This window comes from Choloepus didactylus, chromosome 1 (genome assembly GCF_015220235.1).
Source record: "Choloepus didactylus isolate mChoDid1 chromosome 1, mChoDid1.pri, whole genome shotgun sequence".
In the NCBI taxonomy this organism is placed as follows: Eukaryota; Metazoa; Chordata; class Mammalia; order Pilosa; family Megalonychidae; genus Choloepus; species Choloepus didactylus.
In genome coordinates, this window is record NC_051307.1 from 189656746 (window position 1) to 189671514 (window position 14769).

Here is a 14769-nt window from a genome sequence, read left to right on the forward strand (position 1 = left end):
GCCCCCCAACCCCTCCCTATTATTTGTTTACTTTTTGTCCTCATTTTTCTATTAATCTGTCCACATACTGGATAAAGGGAGTGGGAGCCACAAGGTTTTCACAGTCACACAGTCACACAGTGTAGGCTATGTAGTTATACAGTCATCTTCAAGAATCAAGGCTACAAGGTTGCAGTTCAGCAGTTTCAGGTATTTCCTTCTAGCTATTCCAGTACGCTAAAAACTAAAAAAGGATATATAATGCATAAGAATAACCTCCAGAATGACCTCTTGACTCTATTTGAAATCTCTCAGCCCCTGAACTTTATTTTGTTTCATTTCTCTTCCCCCTTTTAGTGTAAGAAGGCTTTCTCAATCCCATGATAACAGGACCAAGCTCATTCCCACGAGTCATGTCCCACATTGCCAGGGAGATTTATACCCCTGGGAGTCATGTCCCATGTAGGGGGTGAGCAATGAGTTTACCTGAGAGTTGGCTCCTAAGAGAGAGGCACAACTGAGCAACAAAAGAGATCTCTGGGAGTGACTCTTAGGCAAATTTTAAGTAGCTGTAGCCTCTCCTCTGCAGTAACAAAGTTCATAAGGGAAGCCCCAACATTGAGGGCTCAACCTTCTAAATTGGTAGACCCCAGTGCTTATGAGAATATCTTTAATTCCCAGGTGGGGAAGTTTAATATTTCCACATTTTCCCCCAGTCCAGCACCTGGTTTAAGGAGAACATTTGATTTGTTGCTCAGAAAAATGGTTTGAGACTATCAGAACTGCCAAAGGAGTGAGAAACCCTGGAATTAGAGCTGCTCAACAATCTGGGGTTCCTGGTACCAGTCCCTTCTCTTCGGGATGGGATTACCAGGAGGATACCTTTACAAGATGCTTCTATCCCAGCCACGGGAAATTGGTAGGTGGAGCCACAGGTTTGGAATCAGACAAACCAAGGCTGGAATGTTGGCTTCACCACTTATTAGTTGTGAGACCTGCGGAGGTCATGTGACCTTCTTTGAGACACAATTTCTTCATCTGTCCTCACTTCTAAAGGCTGTTAGGAGAGTGAATGCCTATTAAGCACTTAGCACAATGCTTGGGATACTGGAATTATTCTAAATGGCAGTTATTCGCATCACCTTTGAGGGTTTTCTGTGGAGTCAGGTTGTGGGGGGGGTGGACCTGAGGTTCAGATGTGCTCTGGATCCCAGCCTGCTGCTGAATCACACATCATCTATTTCCTAGGGCAGAAAACCAGGGCCCAGAGAGACTAGGCAACAGGCAGGGAGCAAACACCAGGACTGTGGCAGAGTCTGGGCTGGAACCCAGATCTGCATGCAGGAATAGGGAATATCATGATGTTTTAGCTTGCAAGTTTTAGAAATTACAGTGCTTAGTTCTGCTCTGAACTTTTCACTGACTTTTCTTCTTTGGAGAACCAAATCTAGCTCATGATTCAGGGGAAGTATTAGGGTTGCAAATCAGTGCAACTTGGCTTCCTGACTTAGCCCCAGTGTTACAGGAGGGATGGTGTGGACTGGGTCACATATCCAGAGGTGGTGGTGAGAAAGGAGGAGGACCTGGGTATTGTTTCATCTTCTGTGGAAGCAGCTGCCCCAAGGGTCTGTGGGGACATGGCAGGGTCAGGCCCCCGGGAATAGGGCACTCAGGCTGAGCAGCTTCCAGGTAAGGGAAGAGGATACAGGGGGAGCAGAGTCCCCCTGGAGAGGCTCAGCTCACTTCGCTGATGGGAGTCCTGGGGCAGCTCACCAGTCTCCCATGCTCACCTGCCTCTGCTGGGGCCTGGGTCCTGGACAGGCAGGTCAGCAGTGGGTGATGCAGCCTGTTGTAGAAGGCAGTACCCACCAAGAGGATGAGGAAGCCAAGAATCTGCATCAGGTGGAAGGCCTTCCTGCCGAGTGCCAGGCTCAGGGCCCAGATGACAACAGTACCATATGGGGCTGCTGTGGGTCCACGCTGGAATCCTAGGGCCCCACAGCTCACACTGGAGTAGGTAGAAGTCAGCCAGGCAGGAGAATTCTCCCAGGAACATGCCCACTGCCTGGAGGAAGGAATGCTGAAAGTTGTGTTCCTTGTTGCCTCTGCAGCCCTCGCCACAAACTAGTCCTCTCACTTGGTCTACAGCATGTTGACGGAGCCCATGAGGAGCATGAGACCTGCTAGGAACAGTTGATACTTGGTCTGGGCCATAGATGTGGCGGTCACCCAGGGGTCTCGGGCCTGCAAAAGCTTTTAAAACAAGTTTCTCAGTAAGACAAAGGAATAATTTTCTATAAAAGAACAGAAAATTTTGAGAAAAAACAATCTGACTAAAACAAGACTAGAATTAGAGAAATATGAAGTAGAACCAATTAGAAATCCAATTAGAAATTAGAAAAAATGGAAATAAAAGTGTAATTCAGAATAAAACTCAGACTGGTCCCAGTTTCAGAGAAAATTATGGAATTTGAAAAGAATACTAAGTAATCTTACTAAAAACACAGAGAGGACAGAGATTAAAGGGAAAGAAATACATGTTCATATGGTGAGAGTAAGAGAATGGATTGAAATGGAGAATGGATTGAAAGCCTTCAGTAAGCAAATGTTAAGTTCTTCGGTTGTACTAACCCTAATAGTGGCTTCAGTGGGAGACCAGAAAGATGAGGTGGATTAGATTCTTAGCAGATTTGGATCAGAATTTAAACAGAGTGAGAGATGTTTTAGTGAGAATATTTGAAAACCAGTGCTTTTGAGACTTTGACAGGCATAAGAAACAAATGACAAGGACAAGTAGGGAGAAAGGCTTTGAGGCGGCTGTGAATGGAAAGTAATTTTCATATACTCTGCTTTTACTTGGACTGGGGGCTGTTTGGTAACACGTTTTGAAATGTTGGTCAACATGTTTTTCTATACTGGGCATTAGCTTTTGTGCATTTCTCTTAAATTTTCAAATATACTCTTTCCTGTTGAGTATGGGCTACAAGGTGTAGGCAAGAGTGTTTCAAAAATTAACTTTGGAAGCCTAAGAAGAGTGAATTTGTGTAGCTTTTTAATTTAGGATTTCAGATCACATTGAAAGCATGACCTTTGTGAGTTCAAGGAGAGGAAGATCTTCAGCAAAGTAGAAACTTGGCTAGGATGATTCCCAAGAGCCAAATAGGCTTTTAGTGTATTTTAGCATGCTACGAATAATACTAAATTTTAGAGTTTATTATAAAGTCAGTTCTTGAATCCTATCTGAGTACCAGTTATTAACATAGAAAAACAAACAAAAAAGGCTTAAAGGTTTGTCCTACCTATGAGATGGTCTCAAACATAGGACCAGATGACGGAGTTAGTGATGGCTCTAAGCAAGAATCCATAACCCTATAGTATTGAGATGACAAATGTAAGATCTTAAGCTCTTGTGGGCATTTTATTTTCTGATATGGGTTCTTTATTATAACAACATATATTAACTACCAAATTCATCTTTCAAAAGATTCACTTTTTTAAATTTTTATTTTGAAATAATTAGAATTTCACAAGAGGTTACCAAAACAATGTAGAGGGCCTGTATACCCTTCACCCAGTTTACTCCAGTGGTAATGCCTTGCATAATTATATACTCTCAAAACAAGAAAATTTACATTGGTAAACTGAGATCCACAGAGCTTATTCAGTTTCACCAGTTTTACATGTACTCATCGTGTGTGTAGTTCAATGCAATTTTATCATGTGTAAATGTGTCACCACCATTATCAAAAAGCTCATTTTGATTATAATTTCTTATATATCTCAATCATGGTTGTTAGTGTTTTGGTATGTAGTATACAATTTCTGAAAGAAAACTGAAGCACAGAAGAGAATATATACCAAAGGATCTAGTTAGTACGGCAGCAATTTTCCTTAAAATAATATAAATTACCATTTCAAAAGTCTTCTGTATGTATTTTGGAGGAAAATTTTTTTTTTATGTAAGTACAAGTAAATGATAATTCAAAATTTTATGTGTTCTAGTGTCTCTACAAATCTCCGTGCTATCTTTTTCAATATGTAAAAATGAATGGCTCAATATCTATGGATATTACACTAAGGCTTTATGTTCTTTACTGTGTATTGCATTTATTGCTATGGATTCTTAAACCAAATTGCCAGACATGCTTTGTGCTGTGGTGCCTGTTGCATATATCATTTATGTACCAATGAGCAACTTGTGTATAAGTTGGTCTTTGAGATCCTAAACTGATCAACTCATCCCTATTCTCAACCTTTCTGACCAATTTATTATTTCTGTGGATGGTGTGGTGGTAATGGTGGCACAAACCCAAGAGACCATTATAGTACTATGTGTGCCAAAGTGGTGAGAACACTTTGCAACATGCCATTATGATTTGTTTTTCATCATTTGTTTTATCTTTATACCCCTGCTTATTATACTGAATGAGACAGCTACTAGCCGGGATGATAGCAGAGCCTGCTTTTCTCTCTGAGTATACTATCTTTGCTTTGGATTCCTCCAAACAGCCTAAAACACAGACTGACAGCGTGGTGAGTCCGTCCACCGCTTTCTGCGTTCCCTTTGTGGGGAAGCAAAGTAATTTGGTAATTCTAGAAGCAAATCTCATGTTGCTTGCCACTTACCATCTCTCAGAGCATTTTCTGTGCCCTTTTGCTAACCCTGCTCTAAAAAATCAGAGTGTAAATTGATGAATTCTGATGGCTGGTGTGCTTCTTGGTAGCTTTTTTAACAGCAAGAAAATAACACCGTTTTCATTAACGTAGTGAAGACTACCTTCACGTGGTCTAAATGCTTATGTTTTCTCCCAAGGGAATGTTTGCTCATTAACTAAAAATGACATGCTTTGCTAGAAATCTGTGTTCTACTTTTTGGTAGGAGGCCTAGAATGTTTTAAGATGTGACCTACATTTTTAGGGGAAAATGCATTGTTATGTAAATCCATATTAAGCAACGTAGAATAGGTAAGTGGCTTCTATAACAAATAATTGCAGCTTCTTTTGGAAGAGGACCAATCTATGTATTACAAATCTGAAAGGAAATAATTACTTGCCTTATTATTTTTAACTGACTGAATTTATAAAAATTTGAATCTCATTTTATATAATTTTACCTCAGGAAGGTGGATTTTATCCCTATTTAAAATATCTGGTAAGTTCTTAATTTAGCAAATTAAAATTTGATTATACAGTAAGGATAGTTTATGGTGTTAGATTAGACATTGACCAAACTGGGATTAAGACTTTGTATGAATAGGACCAGTATCAGCCCTAAATTACATGGTAAACTTGGTTTTAGAAAAGAAAGTGGATCAGAGTGGACATTGGATTTCCAGTGATGTCTTAGCTTGAGTCTCAGGGAAAGTGGTCTCTCCTTGGCTCTGGCTACAAGTACCTCACTATTTTCAAAACTGCTTTGGGAGGGACTTAGGAGTCCCAACCAGGGAGGAGTTACCAACTTATTCTAAAAACATAAAATGATATTGCTTTACACATAGTAGTAATAAAAAACTTAAAAAAAAAAAAAAAAAAGGGAGAGCATCTCCTAGGCCTGCTGTCATAAGTTCATAAAAATAATTTGCATTGAGGACCTATTCTGTTGTCAAAAAATGCTATTAATATAAAAGTGGACACTTAGAACTGCTTAAGTAGACTAAAAGTCTTCTCTACTCTTATTTAAATTTTGTATTTGTTCAGATGAAAACTTATTTCTTCCTATGGAGCTAAGGGAAACCATAGCATAAGCTATACCAGAATAAGAATTGAGTAAGGTTCTAATTTCTTACTAGCTGCTGACTCTTTTCCTTAATTCAGTTTAAAAAACAAAACAAAACAAAAGCCTTTCGTTACTCCAGATTTATCAAAATCGCTATATTCCTTGTGCTCAGCAGTCAAAAAATGATTGTTGAAAGGTTGAATAAAATGTAACTAACGACAAATTCAGCAGAGAACCTGCGTGTGCTTTAAAAGTTAAATGCACTTCAGAAGGGTTTTCCTGTTATCTAAGCATTGCCTCCAGGAGAAAGTATTGGTAACTTAGACTTCTCTCTGGGAAAAGGCCTGCAGAGGTCTTGTAATGAAGAAACTAACTGCCTAAGGTATTAAGCATTTAACAAGCATAATTTGAACCCCTATTACGAATCAGTAAAATGTTAGATCCTGGGTAAAAGATGAAAATGTAGGGTTCTTGCCCTTCTAAAGCTTATAGCTTAGTATGGAGACAAAGATGTTAACTTCCACTTGCAATGCATAAAAATTAAGTCTTCATGAGAGAAAATACAGGCAGAGGGAATGTGTTAGCTCTTTGAAGAAGCCATATGAAATCTCATAAAAGAAGGGGCATTTGGAAGTTGACAGGTGAACTTTTTTTTTGTAAAGGCAGAAATGAAGAAGCATTCCAGATAGTGACAAAGTCTCTAATTTTGCTTCCAGAGATTCCTAATTTAAATTTATGGGATGTTTTAGGCCAATACTTCTCTTAGCTGTTTGCTAAAGCCTGTATATATACTTTAATACATAGATTAAAGTATATATGCAAAGAGTGAAGGTTTTTAAATGTCGTGGTGTGCTTGTTTGATAGAATGGTATTTTCAGACAATTTTAGAATACGTTTTTTGTGTGGACCACAGTCATTTGTTATTTAATTAAAACAGAATATGTACCCTCTTGCCACCCTTTTCCCAGTCTTAAATAATATTTTATGGAGACTTTTCTTTTCTTTTCCCAATGATTTAACTGCCTATTATTTTTCAGGGTATTTACTGGCGAAAAGACTTGTTGATCTCTATATTTTTAGTTTTATAGTGTGTAGTATAGTATATTTTCAGAGCTAGAAGGTATTAATTGTGATGCTACACAAATATATGCCATGTATACAATATCTAATACTTTGAAGTGGCAGAGAACAGGAAGATAAAAGTTAATTCTTCCCTTTCTTCCCTATGTAACTTTGTAGGAATGTCTTGAACTGATAAAATTTGAGAACTTTTTTTTCTTTTAGAAGGGGGAGAGGAAACTTGTAAAAAAAAAAAAACACTTTTTATTAGGGAAAAATTTCAAACATATTACAAAAGTGGAAATAGTAGTGTGGATCCCCTCTACTCCCAATATGCACTACCCAGTGTCAACAATTAATAATTCATGGCCAATCTTGTTTTAATCTATTATGTAACAGCCCACCTTCTCTCCTCAGCCCATCACATCCTCCCTGCCCTTGAATGCAACCCCCCTTCACCCCTACCATTAGATTATTTGAAGCAAATATCAGAAATTGATGTTTCATCTGCCAATATTTTGGTATACAACTCCAAAAGATAAAAGATTAAAAATATATAACCAAAGTAGGTTTATCACACCTAATATTTATTAATTCTTACTATCAAATCCCAATCAGAGTTCAAATATTTGAGAATACTTTTGCAAAGCTGAGCACTTTCTCCACTTACATTTAAGAATAAATAAGGTCAGATATTTGACCATTTCTTGGTCAGCTGTAGAAGGAGGAGAAAATGCACTATGTAACTACCAAGTTACTGAAACATAGTGCCTAGTATTGGGTGGAATGCTTTTCTTTACATGGAAATTATTTTATCATGGGCTACTTTATAGCTGTCAGTAATTTTAATTAGACATTGTATATTATGAATGTAATATAGAATTTTGAATCTCCAGAACCTCTTCTATATCATGGAACCTATGCATATAATGATGTAATCAGTAGAATATTGGCTTAACTTGGAGCAATTGTCATACCAACAGAATAAAACAAAAATCTTTCACATTTGGAAGAAGATATTTTTAATGACATATTTTTTTATGAAAATAGCCACACAATTTCACTTAGATTGCTGGCTTCAAATGATTTAGGCATTTCAGTTTCTTGTTACCAAGATATTTTCCAGAGCTTAGCCCAAATAATTTTAATTTGAATATTATTTTATTGTAGGGGGCAAATGACGTTGCTGCTTTTTCTGGATAGTTTTGTATTTGAATGAATTTGGTTAATTGAATCCCTGATGTTAATTTTGTTATGGGGAAAAAACTGGGAACATTATAATAGGGAGAGGTATGTGATTGGCTTGAAATAAATTTTGCTTCATACTAATATTTTGCTATTTATTTACATATATTACATCAAAATGGAATTTCTAAAATACTTACCATACTAGTTTTGCCTTGCATGAAAACATTCTAATAAATGAACAATAACTCATTTTGTTTAATAGATAAATGTATCTAATAGGTCTTGGTACTTTGCCTTTGTTCTTAACACTTTTAAAACTTTAGTTTTCTATTCCTTTTCTTTATGATATCTATTTCTTTTTCTTAGAATGCATCTGTCCATGTCACGAAATCTCCCGACACTGTTAATGGAAGTGAACCAACTACTCCGCAGGTGTGTTACCAATGTTATTTCAAAGAATAGCAAATCATTTCAGAGTGTTGGTCAGTCTGTATTACTTTTTAGTATTTCACTTCATGTTGAAACAGTGATGCCCATACATTTGATTCAGTATGTATGATAAATACAAGTTTGTTGATTGTTTCTCAGAAAAAAATTTTAAATGAAAGTGGTTCTTAGGTGTGTATTAGTCGTGTGAGGTTCTATTATAACTCACTTTTTAAATTAATGGCAGTGAAGTGAAAAGTCTTCTTTTAAATATATTCTGACTTTATAGTTTTCCAGTGTCTGCACCATTTTACGTTTTTACCAGTAATGAACAAATGTTCCTGTTTCTCTGCATCCTCCTCATTATTGTAATTTTCCGTTTTCTTAATAGTAGCCATTCTTGTGGGTGCGAAATAGCATTTATTGTGGTTTTGATTTGCATCTCCCTAAAAGCTAATGATGTTGAGCATCTTTACATGTGCCTTTTGGCCATTTTTTTCATTAAATATTTATTAATTAATTGAAATAAAACAATGAACCTATTGCGTATTAACATAAATAGCACATTTTAAAATATGAGACAGAACCAGTGAAAAAACTTATGACCTGGTCTAAAAATTTCACAGTTACTTCTACAACATTGAATTCATTGAGGCACTTATAAAGTTCGTTTATACGGGGAGAAGAAATAGACTCCATCTGTTGTTGGGGAAGTCACAAGGTTCCAGAAAAGCAGGTGGAACTGGAAATAGTTCTGTGGCAATTTTTGGAAAGCACAATCTGCTTTATGATGTTTTCCTGACCAGGGTGAGAGTTCTCTAAAGGCTGTGAATATATCTTGTTTATTTCTTTATATATTTGCTGAGTAAATAAATAAAATTCTCCATTTTCTGCATGCTAGATATAATAAAGGAGAGAGGAGAGTTAAGGCACATTTAAGGAAATTTTGCCTCAAAGAGTGGTCCCAGCTGGAAACAAAAGGCTAGGGTCACCCGATCTCAGATCTGCTTAGTCTTCATGCTATAGACAGTGGGGCTCGTCAGGAGAGGGAATAGAAGATACACGAAGCCCATGAGCACCTAGACCAGATGGGGTACCTGCTTCCCAAAGAGGTGGATGATGGACAAGCCAATCATGGGAGTGTAGAAGAGGAGTACAGCACAGATGTGGGAGAGACGTGCTAAGAGCTTTGAGTCTCTTGGACCTAGAGGTGATAGATAGTATGGTGCAGAGAATCAGGGCGTAGGAGAAGAGGATGAGCAGTGAGTCTATACCCACTGTGGAAACAATGACAAACATGCCAAAGATGATATTGTTGGCCTTTATGTCTGCACAGACCAATTTCATCACTCCCTGCTGGAGACAGTAGGAATGTGGGAGGACGTGGAACCACAATAGGGGAATCTCTTGAGTTTAAAAGGCAATGGGAAAATGAGTGCTACACTGGCTGAAGGAAGCCAGGCCAATCCTGCCAATGACTGTGTTGGTTAGGATGGAAACATAGTGCAAGGGCGGCAAATGGCCACAAAGTGGTCAAAGGCTATAGGCAGTAGCACAGAAGACTCCAGGAAGGGTAAGCAGTGAATGAAAAAGAGCTGGGCAAAACAGGCATCATAACAAATCTCTTGTGTTCCAACCCAAAAGATACCCACACCTGTAGGGAGAATGCAAAGGGACCGACCCAGGTCAGAGCCAGCTTGCTGAGGAAAGGGTTCATAGGCTCATGGAGCGAGGGCTCTGTTTTAATGATAAAAAGAATCATGCAGTTGCCCAGGATGGAAACCATGTACGTGACACAAAATGGGATGGAGATCCAGATGTGAATGTACTCCAGACCTGGAATGCAACAGGAAGGTAGAGGGAATGCTGCTGCTGCTGTTTCCCAGGAATCTCAGTATAATTGCGTGTGGAAGGAAGGGGGAGTTGGATTCCTTCCAGAATCCTTGCTTGACTCCAGTAGTGGCTCCAGAGTAGAGGTGGCAGTCGCTTCAGATCCCGAAATGTCAACTGAGAAATTATAGACTGAGCTTGGCAGTTTGTGATATCTGGCTGAGATGTGCGTAAGAATAACTTCCTGAATGACCTCTTGCCTCCATTTTAAATCTGTTGGCCATAGTAACTCCATTTTGTTTTATCTCTTTTCTCAGCTGCTTTTCTTTCTCTTGACCCAACAGCCAGTCTTATTCCTCACACACAGCCCCTTACTTGTTCCCTCCCCCATCCTGAAACTACTCTTACAGTGTGGGACCCCAGAGAAAAACAACTCCAACTGCAGGAAAAGAAAAATTAAACGGAACAAAAAGAATTTCAGACCCTAACTGGTGTAAATATCAAAGTCACTCTGACCTTCCCAACCCTTCTTGCTCTCATCCCTGCCTTTTGGCCATTTTTATATCTTCTTTGGAAAAATGTCTGTTCAAGTCGTTTGCTCATTTTTAAATTGGGTTGTTTGTCTTTTTGTTGTTGAGTGGTAGGATTTTTAAAAAATATTCTGGATATTAAACCCTTATCAGAGATGTAGTTTCCAATATTTTCTTCCATTGAGTAGGTTGTCTTTTTACTTTCACATAAAGTCTTTTGAAACACAAAAGTTTTTAATTTTGATAAGATCTCATTTTTTCTGTTGTTGCTCATGCTTTGAGTGGAAAGTCTAAGAAACAATTGCCATTGCTTCCCTAAATTTTCTTCTAGGAGTTTAATAGTTCTGGTTCTTATATTTAGGTCTTTTTTTCATTTTGAGTTGATGTTTGTTATAAGTGTGAGATAGCAGTCCACCTTCATTCTTTTGCATACGGACATCCAGTTTTCCCAGCACCCTTTGTTGAAGAGACTATTCTTTCCCAATTGAGTGGACTTGGCACCCTTGTCTAAAATCAGTTGGCCATAAATGTGAGGGTTGGTTTCTGAACTCTCAGTTTGATTTCTTTTACTATTAGTAATATTTTTATCATCAGTATTGTTATTATCATTCCCATCTTACAGAGGAAGAAATAGGAGTAGTGAGATTGAGTATCTTGGTTAAGGTCATGTAGAACATAGTGGTGGAGCCGAGATTTGAGCTTAGGCAGTCTGACATGATGGCCCAAAGGCTGAATTAATCTACTCAAAATGTTACTACCAAACGTAGCAAATGTGGCAGTTAGTAAGCTTATCAGCATCTGCAGATACGTCTTTGACACTGGTCACTAGTATCTGGATGATTCTAAAATAACAGTTATTTCTAGTGTTGTTCAAACTTGCTTCACTTGCTTGTCCTAGGGCAGTTTGCAAGAAGAGTATCTACTATGAACTGAAAGGCACATTTCTCATGGGTCAGAGGTAGCAGGTAATGGAATATTAGTAAACTGGTTCCGAAAGTTTTTGAACATGAGGGTTCCTCCCTTTCCTAAGACCTTCCCCTGATTATGAAGCTAAAACTTGCGCTTTATGAAAAAAAATCAGAAGGTACCAAAAAATCTAAAATCCTACCACTCAGAACCACTGTTAACTTTTGGTGTTTGTCCTTCATGACCTGGTTCTAAAGGTATGTGTGTATGTGTGTGTGTGTATAAAAGAATATATAATTAAATCAGAAGGCATTCACAATACGCATAGTATTTCATAGCCTTGCTTTTTCCATTTAATAATGTATCTTGAAACTCCTTCCATATAGAATAATTTATATAATGTGTCCTCTAGTGGTGAACATTTGGGTTGTTTCCAATTGTTACTGTTCTAATCAACCTGTGATATATATGAAGGGGGTGGGACATGTTATTCCCTTTTACTTACTCCCATCTTGTCTAATACTGTTATTAAAACTCTAAAATCCATGAATAAAAAGTTTCTGTTTTGATTTTTTAAAATTGTATACTAAAGAGGGTCTTTTATTTCCTGCAATCTTTATCTGCACGTAACTGAATCTTCCCTGAGCATTTCACTCCTGGCATCTTTGAGACCTTGCAGGTGACCCTGCTGTTGCACTAATGTTTCTAGGAAATAACTGTTAAGTACTGGCTGCAGTAACCTGTGCACAGTGATGCTGCTTAGAATAGTTTGTTGAATTATATTGTAAGATTTTTTCATTATTATTCAAATAAATGTTTTATTAAACTTAATTAACTTAACAGCTTTTTTTATAACTGTTTCTAAATTTGGACTTGGTAATCTGTGCACAGGGCTTCCAGCCCAGACCTTTCATCTAGCCTCCATGATTTGTTAATGCTTGTTTTTATTCCCAGTAAACAGAATGGTAAGTAGAGCAGAGTTGAATATCGCTAGTCAATTCAGCTTCATATTCCCCTATTTAACAAAATGAGCTCATTATACTTACCTCCCCCCTTCCCCTTCTTTATTGATAGAGTGATCACTAATTACCACCACCATAAAGACCTTGCAGATGAAGCTCATTGAATTCAATCCCACACTTCACACTTTACAGTATATACCCACATTTTAGGTAGTGGGTATGTGCTGGAGACGCACATGGTCAGTGCCCTCAAGGATCTTACAGTGCAGTGGATGAATCCTTACCGCACACCTGTGGAGTTGGCTGGGAAATTATGGCTTCCTTTTATTTTACAGGTGTGCAAACTGAAGGGCAGTGACTTAGTGAAGGTCATTCCTCTGCTAGGTAGCAGACCTGGGACCTGCATTCCAGTCCTCTGATTCCAGGTCCAGTGCTTTTTCAGAAAACAAAGTATTATGTAAAATTTCAGTAATACAAATAGAATTTATGAGCACTTCATTTTAATAGACTATTGTTAGTAATGGGGAGTAATAAAAATCTAAATGTATATATTTTTAACCCTCATATTCTGTTGGGTTTTGGTTGCAGTCAGGTGACACTCAGTCTTTTGCACAGAAGCTCCAGCTTCGAGTACCTTCCATGGAGTCTTTGTTTCGGAGTCCTATAAAGGAATCCCTCTTCCGATCTTCTTCTAAAGAGTCTTTGGTACGAACGTCTTCTAGAGAGTCCCTGAATCGGCTTGATCTGGACTATTCTGCTGCTGCCTTTGATCCACCTTCTGATATGGAAAGTGAGGCTGAGGACTCCATGGGGAATTCAGACAGTCTCAGCAAAGAACAGCTAATTCACCGGTTGCGAAGAATGGAACGAAGCTTAAGTACCTACAGAGGAAAATATTCTGAGGTAGGAGCATGACTGTTTTTGCCTGTATGAAAATTTCTTCCCTTTGTTTTCTAATTCATTTTGCTCTATTACTTTTACTACTGTGTTTTACTAAACTCTCGATTCCCTAGATACCCTGGTTATTAATGGTAGGTAGCCTGTGGTAGTATCTATTGTGGTTCAGAGGCCCTTTGGTAAGAATCTTGGTAAATTTTGGAGATGGTTGTTGTCTGTAGCCTTCTAGGGTTCTCAGGTTCTATGCCTCTTTTCCTTCCTTGGTCCCTCTCTCCAAGGCTACTTTGACACCCAGTGTATGTTTGTGCTCTTTCCTCCTTATATCCTTTCCCCTAAGTGTCATGGCTCCAAAAATGACCTCTTCTGCCAACTGGACTCCCATAATTGCTGACTGTAATTAGGTTTTATGTAGTCTGATTATCTCACAAATTTGGTTAACTCTCATTGTATCTACAGTTAAACTTTTGCTTCAGGTGAATCTCTTAATTGCTAAACCCCTTGAGGATGATGCTTCCTGTTGGTCTAAGAGAGAAGATAAGTAGCCCTGTTCCTGCTCACTTTTCAGTCCTTCAGGAGGAGAGCACATTGTGGTTAATTTTAATTAATGAATACTAAAGTTCAGGGTTAGTTTATAAAGTTAGCTGTAACTTCTGTTTCCAATTTTGACTAGAATATATATTTACCCAGCTGAAGACAACAACAACAAAAGATAAAAAATACAAAATATTTTTTAAAACTATAAAGTGCTGACAAGATAGGAAGGAATTATTAGTCTAACATTTACAGGGTAAGCTGAAACCCAGATATATAAAGGGAGCATTAAAATATCTTATGAGGCATTTGTGGAATCTGGCAACTTGTTCCTTTAAAAGTTTTTTTAATTTTAATTTTTTATTTTCACCAAAGTTAATAGTCTTGAATTTTTTTATTTAGATTTATGTTATTTTCACTAACTTGCCCACATCTTTTAAGTACAGACACTGTGCATTTTATATTTATAGTGACATTTAAATTTTTGTATTCCACTAAAATATGTGACATAAAATTTTGCCATTTTAACAATTTTTAAAACCATTTTTAAATGTACAGTTCAGTGGCATCAATTACATTCACAATGTTATGCAACCATCATCACTATTTCCAAAATTTTTCGTCACCCCAAACAGAAACTCTGTACCCATTAAGCAATAGCTCCCTAAAATGCCATTTATTTTGTCCCAATCCTTTGTAGTAGATGAGGGCGAGGGAGACTCAGAGATTAAATAACTTCTTAAGG

General features: G+C 37.7%; 1 protein-coding gene across 9 annotated transcripts in view; it reads left to right on the forward strand.

The window, feature by feature from the left end:
• Positions 1-14769, forward strand: part of GOLGA4 (golgin A4) — a 124243-nt gene that overhangs the window by 13333 nt on the left and 96141 nt on the right. For 5 of the 9 annotated variants that reach the window (XM_037847247.1, XM_037847263.1, XM_037847255.1 and 2 more), the window contains exons 3-5: positions 4414-4512; positions 8309-8374; positions 13185-13499. In XM_037847247.1, the coding sequence (XP_037703175.1) occupies positions 4414-4512; positions 8309-8374; positions 13185-13499 (480 nt within the window). The remainder of the gene's footprint in view (positions 1-4413; positions 4513-8308; positions 8375-13184; positions 13500-14769) is intronic. The other 4 variants (XM_037847281.1, XM_037847288.1, XM_037847315.1 and 1 more) reach the window with 1 other exon arrangement.